Source organism: Ixodes scapularis, unplaced genomic scaffold (genome assembly GCF_016920785.2).
Source record: "Ixodes scapularis isolate PalLabHiFi unplaced genomic scaffold, ASM1692078v2 PGA_scaffold7__128_contigs__length_106722199, whole genome shotgun sequence".
Lineage (NCBI taxonomy): Eukaryota > Metazoa > Arthropoda > Arachnida > Ixodida > Ixodidae > Ixodes > Ixodes scapularis.
Genome location: NW_024609882.1, coordinates 99,983,842 through 100,001,712, shown reverse-complemented (window position 1 = coordinate 100,001,712; position 17,871 = coordinate 99,983,842). Strand labels below are relative to the sequence as shown.

The 17,871-nt window shown below is 44.1% G+C and overlaps 1 protein-coding gene across 1 annotated transcript in view; it reads right to left on the bottom strand.

The window, feature by feature from the left end:
* LOC120841584 (flavin-containing monooxygenase 5-like) overlaps positions 1-17,871 on the bottom strand; it is a 107,867-nt gene that overhangs the window by 1,215 nt on the left and 88,781 nt on the right. Inside the window, exons 3-4 of the mRNA XM_040212504.1 lie at positions 5,556-5,882; positions 4,755-4,955 (exon numbers count right to left, since the gene is read on the bottom strand). Of these exons, the coding sequence (XP_040068438.1) occupies positions 4,755-4,955; positions 5,556-5,882 (528 nt within the window). The remainder of the gene's footprint in view (positions 1-4,754; positions 4,956-5,555; positions 5,883-17,871) is intronic.

Below are 17,871 nucleotides of genomic sequence, written 5' to 3'. Positions count from 1 at the left end.
TATGATTCCTCTTTTTACTGTTGTTGGAATTCCTATACGTTCATGGTGGAATGGCCAGTTTTCCTTCCAGCTGAAGGAAGCCCTAAACCACTTTATGCGATTCTGCGACAGTCTATTTATCGTCATAACCCAATCTACAGGCTCTAAGCATCCAAAAGTACAAACACTACATTCATGCGTGGTTATTTTTGTTTTTAATAAAAGCGTTATGTAACATTGCTTACATCAAAGTTTTCGCAGACGCCAGAGGGCACCGTCGGACGAACAGAAATCGTACTCGTCCAACAACGCCCTCCGGTGTCTTTGAGATAGAGCATGGCGGCCACCAAGCACTCTTTCCCGTCACGGTCCTCGCTAGACCACTTTGTACAGAATTCTGAGCCTCGACAGGATGCACTTAAAACACCTGAGTGGGTTTGGGAGAAAAGTCTGAACTTCACTTCTCGAGTAACAAACATTGATGTGTGAAGGTGGTTCAAGTGTTTGGAAGACACATACTGCCGAGTGCATGAGAGAGAAGAAACACTTTTCTCTGCATCCAGATGTTTCGTGTTTATTCGTACCCCGAGTGTAAAAGATAAGGAAGCCAGAATGACCTTGCTTAGTCAGTCTAGCCTGGCTAACTCCCAAACACTAGAGGTCGAATGTTCGAGATGACGAGTGTAGTAGATAAGAAGCCGAGCGCGGAATCTCCGATTGATTCTCGCGATAGCCAGCTGTGACGCCGACGTACCGTCGCTCGCTGCTGCCGCCGTCAACGCTCGCAGCTGCGTTCATAGAGTTCAATAGGATGGCGGCCTATCTATGTCCCGCTCAGCCCGTGGATTCACCTTTCATTCCCCCTTTCGGTCGAAGAAAAGTGCCTAATGCGGCTTACAAGAACCTTGAAAGCACTTTTATCTGAGCAGAAAAAAAAAACATATAAAAAAAACGAAATTAGGAAAGGCGCGCACACTGCAGAAAAACGAAAGCAGGCAGAGAAGCGGCGCGATGCCATCAGAGCTGAGAGTTTCACCTCACATCCTTCTACGAGATTTGAAAGGTACGTTGCATTTTGAAAACATAGAAGTGCAAATAGTAAAGAAGGAGATTGGGAGGTTTCAACAAGCCCAACTTATCTACCCTGTAGAACAAGTTCTTCGAATGAAGAAAAAAAAATTAATGCATACTTATTCACGTGCTCGGAGGGTCGTCGCTTTGATATGTTTTTCCCCAGAAGTGCTCTATTAAGAGGGGTAGTGCAACGATCTTCAATTGGAATATTATTCACTTTAAACAAGATTACTGGCCCTAGTGGAAGTCAAGGATACTCGCACGTAACACCCCTGGCCAAGAAACTCCTTTGCTGCGGTGAAATAGACCCTTCTCAAAAGTCCGCGTCAACGCCTATCCGCCTTTGATTGCTCACCTACTCGAGTGGACGCCAGCCTTCGGTGTCCACTCGACTTGCCTCGTATTGGACACGAGGACTGCGTCAGTGTTCTGCGAGGTCTGGGATCCAATCACGCACTTCGTGTCCAAGCAATGGCGACCACCAATGTTGCCGGACGTACTTTTGAAAAGGGTATACTCTAAGGCCAAAAGCGAGCGTTTTCATTTGCATCCTTTGGCAAACTTGATGACGTAACTGGGGCATTGCAGTGACAATAGTTGAATGCGGCTAATTAATTGGACCCGAGCATTGCGTGGGCACTCGATTTAGGTTCGTGATAGTCAATTGCTCAAGAGGCCTACGGGTAGTGGCCCGCGTCAAATCGCTGCAATGACAACAAAAGCCAAACCATATCAATGTCTAAAACTCAACGCGGGTCCTGTGCCTAGCCGACCCCAGCGCGGGGCTATGATCAACATTGGCACCATAAAATCGGCTCAAGATAACGTGGCTGCGTTTTCTGGCAGCGAGTTGAGGGGGTGAACGCTGCTCGTTTTTCTTTAATTATTTTTGAGACTTCGATTGCGTGTGGTGAAAAACGAACCGGTGTTTTACAGGTCATTAACATCAGGGATCATTCTACACGGTATTTTCACAAAGTACAAAAATCATTGCATCGCCCGTTTTAACTCACGTGAAACTTTTAAAATCTCCTATATATGTTCGTTAATCTCACAAGACAACGCCTAAACATTTAAGACAGTTTCGATTTCTGTAGTTTACTAAGTAAACAGACTGAACGTGAAGAAGAACCCCTCACCATATAATGCTATAAATACTATCAATGTATAAGTTTTGCTTAACTGTATTTCGGATTCGAGAACAAATAAAAACTGGGATCATGTTAAAAAAATACCTGATTTCTAAGTGAAAAACGAAATGACAGAGATAGGAGTCGTGGAATTAAGGTTCAAATATCTTCTTTATAGAGCTTATTATGACAAAACGATATATGTCAAAAATTATTTTTACATTTATAAGAGCAGATAAAACTCTTTTCATAAAGAATATGTATTTTCTTAAAATGACGCAGAATTTTCTACTTTTAGCTTTTGTTTTGATGTTTAGAGTCTTCTTTCTTTTATATAAACAAAATATAAATTAACAATATTCGACTTTTTGCATAGGTTTAGATAAAAGCTTTTCTTTAATATATTCTGATGCATTAAAATTAAATAATAGTACATCGAAAGCTAGCTCGATTCAAAGATGGGCAGTTATTGTCGATTGTGAATGATTTATTTATTTATTTTAGGAACTCAAATTTACCTAAAACAAACTCTTAGAGAACTTTGACCTTTATATATATAGTATTAAAGCAACAAAAAAGCTATCATTATTGTGAAAAAGATCATCCAAAATTTGCGAGACTACAAAATATATCACTAATGAAAACTGCGAAAATCGCAATACCTACTTTTTGCCCTTTCGGAGCCCAAACTCAAGAACAAAAATATTCATGTAGTTCTAATTTGCAGTTTTGTTTCGTCACACATTTTCCACCAACATGCACTTTTCCAAAATGTTTTGAAAACACATCATTTTTTCTTGCACGATTTTAGGTGAAATCACCCATCATGTATGAAGCAGCGTAACGATGGAACTTTTTTCTTGTACAAAGCAATGTTTTGTAATCAGAATGACATCAGACGTCTATAAGATGCGGTTGGCCTAAGCGAGTCCTGGCCTTTCTGGTGTTCAATAAGGGCACGCGTTTCAAAGTCTGTTCTTTACTGAAGGGTCATAAACGCGGTATTGATGACAATGAGGAAAGTGTCTTCCGTTTCACTTTCTTCTGTAACAGGGTAAACAGGAGCACGAGAAAGACAGTCCGAGTCGTTGTTTTTGTACCGGCGTGTGCACGACGGCAGTGTGAAATTCTTGAGGATTCAGGCTTCAGCGAGCAAGACGGCTGGAAGGGTCTATGAGGCTAACTGTCCAGCATAGTGAATGCTGATCACTGACTATCGTGAAAAGCCTTCCGTAAACGTAAAGGCGGAACTTTACATTGGCCCAAACAAATGCAAGACACTTATTTTTCTCAGTTCTCTCTCCTGGACAACGTATGCGATTTCTTGTTTGGTACCGTCTTGCCACTGGACTAAAACGGCTCGGAAACGAACGTTCCAGGCATCAGTGTAGATTCCGGTCTCAGCAAGTTCATCGTAATGTGCAAGAACTAGTGACGACTGGAGGCGACTCGGAGCACTTGGAAAGCATTCAGCTGCTCTTCCGTCCACGTAACTGAAACATCCTCCCGCGTCTGTCGAGTGAGCGCTTCGGCGATTAGGGAAAATTACTTCACAAAGTGTCTATAATAAGCACACAGTCCATAAAAAAAGCTCGTGCGTCTACTTTCCCGCACAACACTCCGAGAGCCAATCACCGCAACTTACGGATAAATGCAAAAATGTTCCAAAAGCCGGGTGAATTCATGATTGAAAAGGTTTACTCCGACTTAACATAACAAATTAATAACAAAAGGTACAGACGTTTCGCCACCTATGCAGGTGGCATCTTCAGTATACACTGACACGAAATGTCAGTGTATACTGAAGATGCCACCTGCATAGGTGGCGAAACGTCTGTACCTTTTGTTATTAATTTGTTATGTTAAGTCGGAGTAAACCTTTTCAATCGCAACTTACGGAGGCAGCTCAGCGAATGACGATGCTGAAACATATGTTAAACCGAAAAACGCAGTCTTAGTTGTGACATCAAGCAATGCAAACATGACGTTTTTCATTGCTTAATGTAGCAATATGTAGCCGCGTCGCCCCCGAGATGAGCGAAGACGATAAGATCCGCCACCTATTCAAAGTGCTCTCACAAGAACTATTTTCCATCGTAGCCCCCAAGTCTTCACCGACCGTGGCTCAGCTTGTCCCTGAATGTCGGAAGTACGGAGAGCTCGACAAGGCGCGAATACTCAAGAGGCCGTTCGAACGCCTTCCTGAGGTGTCTCGTGCTTCCCACACCGACACGAACCTTCCGAACCTGATACGTACATGCCTCTATTATATTTTATGAGTGACAAGTGTCAAGTGACAGGAGATATTCGCTTCGATGCACTGCAAAATTTCGCTTAGTGATTTAGATAATACAGTGGTACTGGTAGTACATTTCATTACTTTGTCTCTAAGGAAACAAAGTAAGTTTAAAACAATAATAATGTGCGTTGTGATTAACAGATTTAGAGAGAACAATCTGCACCACGAATTATCTTCGCTATGGTTCCTCTTGTTTCCATTTAAGGGAACAGACGCGAAAACGCTTCGCACATATCTGAAAATGACTAAAAAGTTCATAAAAAAACCCACACCTGCAGCTCAATTTGGGGGAGTGGAGATCCATAGCCCATCACAAGTCCAATGATAGCCAGGGTCGGGTGCTTCAAGACGGGCGGGAACACGTGCTTGTAAAGTTGTACCTGCTTGTCCACAACCGGCATCACGTCCTCGGAGAGCATGGGGAACTTGATCTTGTAACCCGTGGCCAGAATGACGGCGTCCAACTTTGTCACCTGTGCACGTGTCTTTATACTTGTCTTAAAGATCTCACCCCACTAAGCTCATAGTACTCGCATTTACTGAGTACTAATTCAAATATTATTATGTAGACGGTCATTTGTCTGACTGAGTTGCATTTCTCCTTATTTTATTGCGGGATAGTGTATCAAAATTTTATTACACCGTTTTGTCTAAATAATGCAATGCAAAAAAACTTTGTGTTTCTAATCTGTATAGTATCCAAAAATGCTGCAATAAGAAACATGTTTTCAACAGATAATTTCATATCTTTTTAGTACAATCACCACAAAATATCTTAGCACTACATAAATTTATTTAGTCAGACCAGAAATGGCACGCTTTTATATGCTATTTAATCTTTTTTCTCTCGACCATCTACCGACTGCAATAGACAGACTTAATTTGCTACGAAAAAATGGTTTTGCCCCCCAAATGCTCTCCCGAAGAAATTATGGTCTATGTTTTTTCATCACAGTAAAATAGTTAAAAATATTGACAGCATTCTTCAATGGCCCGCCGGTGCAAGGCTGCCTCTACTTTGATGCTGTTCAGCGGAAACGTTCAATGCGCATCAGTGTCAGTTTGGACCTTACCTCCTTGTCACTCTCGAAGAGGATGCCGTCCTCCGCAAACTCGACCACGTTTCTCTTAAGGATGACGATGCCACTCAAGATCAAGGATGGCAGCACGTCGCTCACGCCAACACGCTGGCTGTTGACGCGGTTCTTGGGTCGGAGCCCGTAGGCCTCGTGGTTGAAGTAGTTAGTGAACCGAGATTCCGGTTTTTCGAGGTTCATGCACTGAGGCACCAGTCGTGTCTTCAAGTCCATCGCTCTTGTCAATAAAGCTGCGTCATTCGGCATGCCGTTTGGCCCAAGCCTCCTGAACATCCAAGCTCCCCCCCTTGATGACAGGTAGACCTGCCGCAGAAGAAAATGGTTTTTGAAACAATGACCAACAGGCACTGTTTATTGGTTATTACGCTAAATCGCTAGGTTTTCTTCCGCAACCGCTAAAACGCACACGAACTCACATAGGAAAGAATGTTCGCCACGTTTACGTTAAATAGTGATCGAGATTCTGTGACGTCTGATTTATAGTGCCCTTTTCTAATACACCCAAACACATCCCCATGCTGAGTCAAACACTCCTCACAGTCGCACCCTTTTCAGAAAGAGAGAAAAGGTGTGAGAAGTGATAAAAAGACCGAAGCACAATGACATCAGTTATCGAAGATATCCTATAGAAAAAGTACACAATTTTTTTACATATCCCCATCACCGGAGTCCCACCGGGGATTGCAACACATCCCGGCATGTGTTGCAAAGAGTGACGTGGGCATCCGCTTTTCAGTAAACGGTGAAGAGCTTCATCACTATGCAGTGAAGAGTTGCAATGACTTTTGGGACAGCCTTGCAGAGGGATGACTTCGACGATCAAAAGAAAGGTGTTGTATGATGCAGATTTTGTGTATAGCAAAGCGCTTTGTTGGCGAAAGTTCTAAGGCAATGGAGGACAAATCTAAATCAAGATTATCCTTTGCTCGTGTACCACGTAGGCCTGGACACATTGCTTGTAGCTTGGCGAGATCTGGGCGCGAGGCCAGGGTTCACAAACAAAAAAAAAAACGGTAATCCAGCATGTTAGGTCTTCGGACGAAAACATATTATCATGTGAGTAGCACGTACTCTTGTAGTATTCACTGCGTTCTGGTGAAGATTCTGAATGGGCGTCGCCTTTACTAACCATGCCACATCTCACTGGGATTTTGCCTAAACAGAGCTAGCAATAATGAACCTGATAACCCCCCCCCCCCCCCGTTTTTCACCGAAACTCCTTGGTCACCGTAACCCTGGAATTTCTATTTATTCAATAATAAATCCCTTGGGCATAAAAATGAAATGGTGTGACCTGACCGATATCAGCAAGGCGAAGTTAAGATAGTAGCATGAAACATTTCATCATCTTGCGAAAGTGAGCTAGAATAAAGCAGTTTGAATTTCACTCGTACAAGAGGGCCCTGAAAGCATCGGCCGCAAGCGGCTTAGAAAACTTTCAGGACTAAATGACTCCAGAACAAGGAAATCAGAGTCTCTCTTCTTGATGTTCCTGGATTCAAAATTCTCTCGTGACCTTCTGTGGCTCTGGACGTGGGAAAGCTTAATCACCTTCCTGTCGTTCTAATTTTCTTTGTTACGGGAATCGCCAGCACTCTCTACACAAGTTGGCTATGGCGAGGCGAAAAGAACGCAAGCGCTAGGCAATTGGTTCATGTCAGCATATAAGAGGGCGGTGATCTGCACAACATTCACACGACACTTTTTAGATACATTATGCCAAACATTAGTGCCGCTAAATTTTCCATTGCGTAATTAATAGCTAAATGTGCTGTTGAATGTTCGGTGCTTTCTATTTTTGTTTGTTCCCCTTATGAGAGGCATATGAATTAAAAATGCAAGCTCGAATCAAAATAAAGCTGCAAAATAGTGGCCAAAAGGTTAACGTCGAATTAAATTTCGATTACTAAAATATGTAGTATGAATAAAAGAAAACTAAACAAAATGCACAGTCACGATTACAGCACCTGTCTGCTTATACCTCAAAGACCGCGTGCAGCCGAATTCGGGCGAAGTAGTAAAAGTGACCCCATAAATCGGCCTGGTGCCCGTACCTACAGAGTAATAGAGTGTCACGTAGGGTGGCCACTCACCTAGGCCCCAGCGGCTCACTCAACTTCCTGCGCATCTAGCGGCTGTTGTGAAGTTGGACTCGGCTAAGGGTGTGTCGGAATTTTGTCGAATATCGACTTTGACGTCGAACTTTAACTTTCGAGTAGTTCACCGAACCTTCGACCTTTGACGAAAGTTCTAAGAAGTTGGAATTATGGGTAATGTTGCCCGGCTTCTACACAAATATTTTGAATTTCGGGAAGCAAATAATGTAGAAAGTAGTTTATTTTAAATGTTATAATATGGTTACCGATGTCTACAGCATATAAAAGCGAAAATATGCGCCTTTCATTTTTTTCCTTAGTAATGTGAACCAGTGATGCCTATACACCCAACACATACTGCATTTTTCCTCCCTCCATGCTGTTTTTTTTGTGTTTTTTCTTAATTTTCGCGCATGCGCACGCAAGTTCAGCTTCAATCAAAGCCTTATCGAACATGAATTGAAAGTTTGAAAATGTATGCCTTTATCGAACTTGAGCCTGGCCAACTTCGCGAAATTTCTAGTCTCGTCTTCCTTGGGCGCCTCGGGTGGAACCAGTAGAAGAAAGGGAGACAGCAGAAAAGAAAGGCGAACCGACCGCTGGACTAATAACTGTTTTATTTCGCCTTCCTCTTCTTCTATTAGTTTATATCCATTCTTCCTTTTTGCCTCTGCCTTTTTCTTGTTTTTTCCCATTGCTTTTATTTTTTGTTGTTGGTTTTATTCAACTAACCACAAAGAGTGCCGTTTAGAAAAAGTTTTTCTATGGCTTGCAAGGTGACTGAAGGGGTGTGTTCTATTTTAGAAAAAAACAGGCAGGCAGGAACTGTGACTTAGTCACCTTGCGTGACGTTCATTTTTTATTATATCTCTTCGTGCTCCTTTTTTCAGTCAGTTTCTGTTCCCACTTCGTCCTCGGCCAACATGACATACCCCGCATCCCCTCATACCCCCCACCCCCTCGCAAAAAGCCTGCTATGGAAAGTCAGGAGGCAGTGTCAGGAGAGTCAGGAGGCCGTGCGTTCCTCTTGGGTCCGGACCTGACGGAGTATTCGGTAATTGGCCCCTTTGCTGCAGTACCGGAATCTGTTGAGCAACCGTTCTAGTCAACTTCGAGGCGTTCGAACAGTGTCCGTCTCCTGTTTGTAACGTTTTGGATCTGAGTGCTTTTTCTATTCTGACTGGGGCACTGAACGATGGAGTGCCCTTTGTCGTATGTCCTGGCAGTCGGACGCGCACGTAGTCCCCTCCCTTGTACTTCGGAGTATTGATCGCCCTGCGTTTGCCACCATAATTTTTGAAGTTTCTTTGGTATCTTTCCACCCTGCTACAAAGGTAATTTATCGCCTCCCTCACATTTTGTGCAATTTCTGGATGAAGTAGTCCCATTATGTCGGTTTATGTGCGCATTGGGCGTCCCTGTAACAGCACTGACAGGACGGATTAGTTGCTGCTTGTGGTGTACAGCGGTAAACTCCCAGGAAGTTCACCAGGTCAAGCTGTATGTTGCCCTTCTCCAACAAAATGCTTTGGGTGCAATCCTTGCGCACTCTGTTAAAGCGTTCCACTTGTCCATTTGCCTGTAGATAATAGATAGATAATGTTGCGTGCGTGATACCTCTGTCTTGAATAAATGCCTTAAACTCTACGGATACGGATTGTTAACCGCAGTCCGACACCAGAACTTCCAGGTAACCTTCCCTGCTGAAGAATTTTTGCAGGAAGCTGATTACTGCATCAGTTTTTGGGTGTTAGTAGAACCCAACCTCTGGCCACTGGCTGTCGAAAGTCAAATTTGGGGGTTTTACGGGCTAAACCAACGAGGGGCATCTGGCACGCCCCAGCGGACGACTGAGGATTAGTTTGGACCACCTGGGGATTTTTTGACGTGCAACCGAAAGCTCGGTTACACGGCGCCTCCTCCGCAATAAGCCTCCTTCAGATTGCGGGCACCTCGGCCGGGATTCAAACCCGCCACAAGGGGATCCGTAGGCCAGCGCTCTCGCCTCGGAGCCACCGAGGCGGCTTGGCCCACTGGCTTTAATAATCTACAACGGTGATGGCGCATCGGCAGTTTCTAGGAAAACGTGACGAAATCCAACGAAATCAATTCCGATCTGCTTCCACGCATCCTCGGGGTTGCGAGCTGGTTTCATCTGAGCCGGTGCTGTTTTTGCTGTTTTGTCATGTTGCTGACAGGCACTCCAGTTGGTCATGTAAGCATTGTTGGGTTTCATGCCGCTCTTTAGTAAGCGTGTCAGGACTTGCTCTAGATTCTCGTAATGTTCTTTTTGTTATATTCCTGCAACGAGAATATCATCTGAGTAGTTGACGGTGCCACGGCATCTCTTCAGCACTGTCGACAGCCTCTTCTGAAAAGCTGCTGCTGCCAAAGCTAGGCCGAAGCAAACTTTCTTGCATCGAAAAAGTCCATCCTTGGTTATGAACCCCGATAAATCTCTGCTCTCTCCGGCCAATTCCTTTTGATGATAGGCCAATGAGAGGCCAAGCTTGGAGAATACTGTAATCCCAGTCAGTTGATGAAAAATTCCACTGGATGAGGAAGTGGATGACTGTGAATGACTATTGCCTGATTTGGTTTTCGTATGTCCGCGCAGAGTCAAATTTCCCCGTTTTCTTCCCGGCCATAATAATTGGAGAATTACAATTGAAAACGAGCGTGTTGGTTAATAGATACAAAAACTTGAAAGTATAAAACAGAGAGGATGAGGACGGGAACAGGACATCTTTCAGCATGAAAGATGTCCTGTTCCCGTCCTCGTCCTCTCTGTTTTATATTTTCAAGTTTTGTATCTAATTGGAGAAGCCCATTCCGAGGCGTCGATGTTCTCGATCACGCGTGTTACCTCTAACTTTAGTAATCAATGAAATACCTTGTCTCGTGCTGTCAGTGGAAGACGACGAAGTTTTTGTTGCACCGGCTGAACTGTGGTTCGTGTTTTGAATTGGTGAACAAAGTCCTTCACGAGTTCCAAATCATCTGAAGAGAGTTGTGAAAACTTCTTTTTATACTGCTGAGGATTTTTTTCATTTCCCGTGGATAGTTGGTGGGACGGATGTTTTTCGATGTCTACTGTTATCTGCATGCCTCGAAGGATGTGTAAATCAGCCAACGGTTTGCCTCATATGACATGGAATGTGCAGGCGGTTTGTCTTGCACTAAACGGTACTTCTGTCTTGAGCATGCCCTCTACCTGGATCACCCATTGGAATAATTCTTAATTTCCGGGTTAGAATGCTCGAGCTTGATGTGTCGAAATTGTGTAGTGTATGTTGCCGAAAATATGATAGAAAGTGGCAATCCTGTGTCCACTTGCAACTTGGCCGGTACGCCAGTAATGACCGCCTCGCAGTACAAGGTGTTCGGAAGTCCCTTAATGTTCATCAGCCCTTTGGCTTTCATAGAAGACGTGGTCTTTGCTCTGGTTGATTTTCTGCATACCGCATTTCTCGCATATCTATGTTTACAGTGGGCATGAAGTATTGTCAGCTAAGTGAGCCGAAGATTCGCATCTGCAGAACTTCTGACCTTGTATTCGAGAATTCGCAGTAGTTCTTGTAAGAGCTGCAACCTCAGAAGGGCTTGAGAGTTTCTTATTTTCGTTGAATAGCTTAGACTCGCGCAGAGCGTGTTCCACTTGTCTAGCAATGACGAGTGCTGGGCCCAGTGTTAATTCTTGTTCAAGCAAAAGCCGCTTTCGCACTTTCTTGCTGCTGGCTTTCCCTGCTAGCTGGTCATATATTAAATCATCCCCGAGTTCTCCAAACTTGCATGTCTTTGCCAGGCTCCTAATGTCGCGACATACTCTTCGACCGCTTCTCCCGGTAGTTGTTCCCTTTGACGGAAACGATAGCTTTCGACAGTCTTGATGACGATTGGCGCGAAGAATTTGCTCAGAGTACGTACTGTGTCGCCGAATGCCTGAGTAGTGGAAGCACTGTCCGCAGAAGTCGATGGTTGAGCGTCTTATGTGGTAGCAAAGAGAATACTTGCTGACCCTCCACTCCAAGGCAGTTGAGAAATATTGCCTTCTTCCTGTCGTCTAGGTAAGTAGTCGCTCCGCTCGCCACCATGAAATGCTTCCAACAGTGGGTACCATTCTACCCATGGAATTGTCTGTTCACCTTGAGCCGGTAGAAAAGTCCGTGGCCTTTCTAGCTTCATTGTCGACAGCACCAATTTGTCGCATTGTAGAAGAACAGACAGAAAGGAACTTTAACTTAATCACCCTGCGTGACGTCTATATTTATTCTATCCCTTTTTCTTTCTCCTTTTTTCCGTCAGTCCCCCGTTCCCACTTCTGCTTCAGCCAACATGACAGGGTGCTCACGCATTTCTCATCGTCGTCTATAGCAAGGGCCTATAAACATCCCCTGCAACCTGATTTTAATGGTGTCTTGTTATCTGAACATGGTAGAGATCTGCTTTACGCTGGCATGTCCGACAATGGGCAGCTAAATGTCCTGGTCCTCGCGAGTTTTCTAAGTTTTACTGCAAGCTCGCGAGCTTTGTCGTTAATACATCGACCGGTCTGTCCGATGTAGCAGTACCCACATGGTAGCGGCATGTTATAGATGACTCACTCTTCACACAAAGCGTAAGTGTAACACGAGGCACCGAAGGAAATAGGCTCCATATGAAAAAGAAGTAATCCATACTGCCTTCATTTTCACATGTAGAGTATTTTCTTCGATACGTGATCAAGCCGATTTACGGGGTCACTTTAAAAGCTTCACCCGGATTCGGGGGCTCGTGGATACATTGAGCGAATAGCGCCTGTGTAGTGATCTGAAGTAATATTTATAAAAAAAAACTAAGTAAAAATTATAAACCTGCAATGACGCCATGGAGGCATAACAGACGAACGGATCCCGAGCTCCGTCATGAATTCCCTCCATCACTCCACGGGTCGTTCTATATAGACATTTGCAAGTACGGCCATTGGGCGCCGCCATCTTGCTGCTGGTGTGGGTAGATCGTCTGATAGTCGAACATTGCTGAAGCATTGAGTATGCCTAGGCAATGCTTGGCTCTCAGACGATTTGCCCACAGCAGCAGCAAGATGGCGCCGCCCAGAGGCCGTACTTGCAAACGTCTATAGACCCTTTTTAAAAATCTATCAAACCAGATGGGTAGCCGCCATTTTGGTGGCAAATATGTATGTGATATGATCCGAATCCTCGCCAAACGCTGACTCAGCACTAGTTTGCGATACAAGCCAAGCCGTGTTCACGCCGAGTGCTGACGCACCCCTGGCGTCCACTTCACACTCAGAGGACGCGTCCCGACAATGGCGGACTCGCATAATCGGCGCAGCTGCTGCTAGATGGCGCCCACTTTTGAAAAGAGTCTAATCCTGCGACGTCTTGACCGCGGCAAACCCCTTTGTTCCCGCCACCTTCTGTCGGTCATTCAACCGGGCACCGAGCCCCGATGTAGAGACTGGCGAGCCTCGCAGCAGCAGCAGAAATTGTGTGTTAACGCAAAATGCCACAGACCAGCACGAATAAAAATGGCGTCACGGACAACTTGACAATGACAAACTTGAGGCGCAGCTAAAGGTTTTCAATCACCCGCGCGTGGATATAGTCGATACGCAGCGTCCGCAGCCTGCTGTTATGGGCACGCCAGTGGCGGATCCGGGGGGGGGGGGGGGGGGGGGGGGGTGTGCCCAGGGGGCCCCTCCTATGAATATCAGCTCCCCCCCCCCCCCTCCCAGCCTTCCCCGCCGATGCTGCGCGGACTGCACAAAACAGAACCTAGCGTGAAACTTTGATGAATTCATAAAGGTTGTATCCGAGCACAGAAAATTCAAACTTTCAAAAGTTCAAAAATTTAACACTTTACAGTCGAACCTCTGAAATACTTGTGTATAAGTGTCGTTTCCTGCGTCGAAGCGCATCTGCATCCTCTAGACCACGCGACGTCGAAAATGAAAAACGAGCTTGTTTCCATAGGCTATTGGGCTTCAAAGTAGCGAACATTACCATGGTCCTCGGAGTGCTTCCGCCGACCTGAGGGGATTCAACGTCGCAATCCCAAAGTGAAAAAAAGAACGCCAAAAATAAGCAGATTTGAGCACGACAGAAATATGAAACCCTTTCGCATGCGTCACGGTGATTCTTCTTTGAGGGTGATTACTTTCGTTCCAGCACCCTGTCCAGGGAAGCAGCCTTCGAGCTACCATTAACAGTCCTTAGCGCGAAAGGCTACGGATTACGAACTGCGAAAACCTTCTGTTGCCATTCCCAGTAATTCATTCAGAGAGGTAAAAAGAGATGAGTTAGCGTTATTGTGAACAATCTCAACGTTATTGGCTATTCGGGTCCCCGTGTAGAGACATAGCAAAATATGTTTGGCTTAGACGATGGTGGTGAAACCTACACCCTATGGCCACACTGATCGCAAACGAGCAGTTGAATTTGATTCCCGGGATTTGTGATTGCCGACCAAGTCGTGCTTGCCCGTTTCGACCTAAGGATACGTCACTTGCAGCGCAGCTAAAATGGTAAGTTTTCTTTTTTTTGTTGCCCTTAACTTATTTAGTCCTTGTTTTTTTTTTGGTTATATGTTAAACAACCGAGTCAGGCTAAAAGTGCACTCAGGACAGGATTTTGTATAGTATTCAAAATTTTTTCGTTGGCCTTACTGTAACACGCATTCTGGTGTAGAGCTTTTTGGCAAATGTTTTTTTCACAATATAGCCGACGCACAAATCTCCTGAGGCAATCTCAAAGTCCGAAATTTATTATAAGGATCCGAAAGAGACGTTGTTGTCTAATAGTACTCGACGACAGGGATCAGAGGTGCCGTCCCACATGAGTCGGGTTCCGTCTTTTTCATTATTACCAAAAAAAATTTAGAATTAGCTTCCAATCTCGTTTGATAAAAATTAAAAATAAAAAAAAAACGTGAAATCCCAAATCGGAGCCGCGCTGAAAATCTCACACCCAAGATTCACGTGAAGAAAACCTGTATTACAGCTTTATTTTCCTTTCAGCGGGAGCGCCGCCCAAACTGAACGTCCGTGAGGCTGCTTCTTCCTCCGGACTCCTTGTCACCTTTCTTTCTCTTATCGGTACGGGATTCACGCGTAAAGGTGAAGTAAAGAAATCCTACGCCGTTTCTTCTTAAAGAAAAATCCTGATAAACTCCGATTTTTTCGCGAGTCTGCGTGGTCAACCTCCAGAGCAAGCAACTTAGAGCTTTCATTGCTTCGAGTGCGTCTCCACGCGCCGGTGCTGCCTAGCTCATCAGTTTGGTCTGGTTGCGAAGTTTTTAGTATTCTATTTTTCTAAGATTTGGTGGATGCATTTTTGGGGGCTACTTTTTCCCGCAGATTCGGTGTACTTCGGTGACAACTTCGGCTGTCGTTCGAAACAACTGGGCTTATTGTAGATTATGTTGAAGAAAACCGGGCATGTGATTCCTAAACCACCGTGGGGCATTCGGGTGACCCGAACAATCGAAAGACACGAAAACTGTAGATAAAAATTTTCTTCCCTCAAAGGTTGGTTTTTCTTATTCAAGAACCGATTTTAATAAAACCGACTCGGGGGTCAATTTTAGTTGTTTATCGAGTTTTACAGAAAACACAAAACCATAGTTTTAGATCATGCGAAGTCGCCACAAAGATAAATCAGGTTTTCGTTATTCCCCCCCCCCCCCTCCCTCCAAGCGGGAGGTATCGCAATCATGTCTTCAATCACGACACTTGGTGTCGCTGACCAGGAAAGACCTCTCTCTACTATTTATACGTGCGTTTAAACAAAGATCCAACACGCTATGAGGTGTGCAGCCAGTGTTCCCTCTCTTCTCCCCTCCCTATTAATATTAGTCCTGCCCCCCCCCCCCCCCCCCCCCCCTCAGAGGGTCCTCAGGATCCGCCCCTGGGGCAGACACGGCTGACGAGTTTGAATCGGCCGCACGTCTTGACACCCGACCGCGGCACCTCCTTCAATGTCGCGGAAAACGACGGCTTTGCTGACGACGCGCGAATTGAGTTGTCTTTGTGATGCGCACTTTCAAAACGTATAGTCATAATATAAAGTCACCAATAGGCTTGTAGTGCTAAGACCTTGCGGTAAGTGAATCAAGATACATGAATTAAAAGTCGCAATGTACGTTGTTTAAAGGTTTTTTTTTTTTTTTTTTTCGAGCGTGTTGGAGAAGTTCAAGTGCGATAACTACGTCTGAACAATATAAGGAAGAAATGTTTTATTGTTTTTTTAATCAGAATGGTTAGAGAGTCAAGATTTCTTGATGCTGGTATGATTTAGACCTAGCGGTGACCTGCTTGGATAGTCTCACTATGCATACAGAGTACTTGAATAAACTCGAATTTCGGTTTCCCCAGCAGCCAAATCATTCTAAATAGCGAATGTGCCGAAATACTGTAAAACCCTTAATGTTCGCGAGCTCTAAATTTTCGCGAATTTCACGAATTAAAGAATTCGCGAAATTTAGGGGCGCGCGAAAATTTCGGTCCTTAAGATTTTCAATGCAGGCGTCTGGAATTCGCGAAATTTAGTGGTCGCGACTATGTCATCTGTGACCGATTCGCGAAAAATAGGGGCCGCGAAAATAAAGGGTTTTACAGTATTTTAAATTCGAATACTATGAATTTGAAAAGAAAACCTTAGTATTCTACAAGTCACATTCATTTGAAATTCAACGCTCGAATATTTTCACAAGCTTACTTTTGCAAATATGGGGCCACAATCACAGTGTAGCGTTTATTTCGCTTTTAGGCTAACGTCTCCAACATTTAGCGTAATTAGAACATTAGACGCTTGTGAGTTACAGTGTTTAGCAAAAATCGGACTCCTCTGTGGCCGTACTTGTGGCTATAAAATATGTAACACTTCAAAACCGGAAATGTCTCCAAGTGTTTTACAGGTATTTCAAGAGGCATCCAGAACGAGGTGCACAATGAAATCGGTTAATCAGATCGCCATTCTTACATTGCGCATGTTCCTTGGCATGCGCTAGTTTTTTGCTTTTTTTACTTTTCGACCTGTACAGATTTGTTTAAAAATGCGTGAAATCTACATTAATGCAGTTTGTGCGGGTGAGTTATACTGCGAGGGGAACATAGTACAGGGGGCTGATCGTACTGATCAGTCGGATAATTAAGTAAGGTTTGTTTATTAACAATTTTATTAAGAAATAGACGTATGGTTTCAATTATAATCTTGCTGAGCATCATCAAAACCACTAAATCCCTAAATCAGCAAGTTTCAAAAAACATTCGAGCGCTTGAAAAGCGCATTAGTACATTGAAGCTACCACTGGTGCAGCAGGAGCATGGCTATCGTGCGATAAGGAGACCGCGCGGTTTTTCCGTCTCTTATCGTAGCCACAGCCTTGTGCCTGTTTCGCGACTGGTACTTGGAACAACGAAAGAATAAAATACATTAAGACGAACACACCCTACGCGTTTTATTATTTCCTGTTCCAAGTCATCTGTGCCAACCTGCTCTGTGTTCATCTACGACTGGTACATTTAGCGCACTACTACGCTTCCCACGCGCTCAAAGTATGTCTAAAAATTATTGGATTAGAGGTCTTGGAGGACGCGTAGCAGGTTTCTAATTGCGATTATCTGAATATTTTCCAGCGTTGGGCAAATACTCGATAAAAGTATTTAAATTAAGCTACTAAATATCTGCTTTTTAAAGTATTTAAAATACTACTCCAGTTCCTTTCACTGTAAAGCACCTTGAGTAGAGTACAAATAATTAGAAATGTAATTCGATTACTTTTAAGATACTTCCGCATTGCGTAATTTGTATCGACGTCAGTGACACATTTATACAGTTGCGCAAATTTTGTTTACACGAATGCTTTATTAGCACGCAAAGACATAACGGAAAAAAAAGAATATCGTAGGGTAATTTTACGAAGTCCAGCCATAAGGAGCAGAATATCACTGATATATGTTACAAAACATTTCTGGGACAAACAAAAAAAAATAAGAGGTCGCTTTAGCTATTCGCAACTTTATCGGATTTCAGGAAACAAGGCAGAGTCGATAGGCGGGACGCTACAAATTCTAAAACGTCAGTCATAAAGCGGTGTCTCCAACGGATCGTCGTATTTTTTTTTGGAATGGAAGAGTGCGCTCGGGCACAAGGCCGATAAGACGCCTGACCTCGCGATTGTCATTTCCTCCT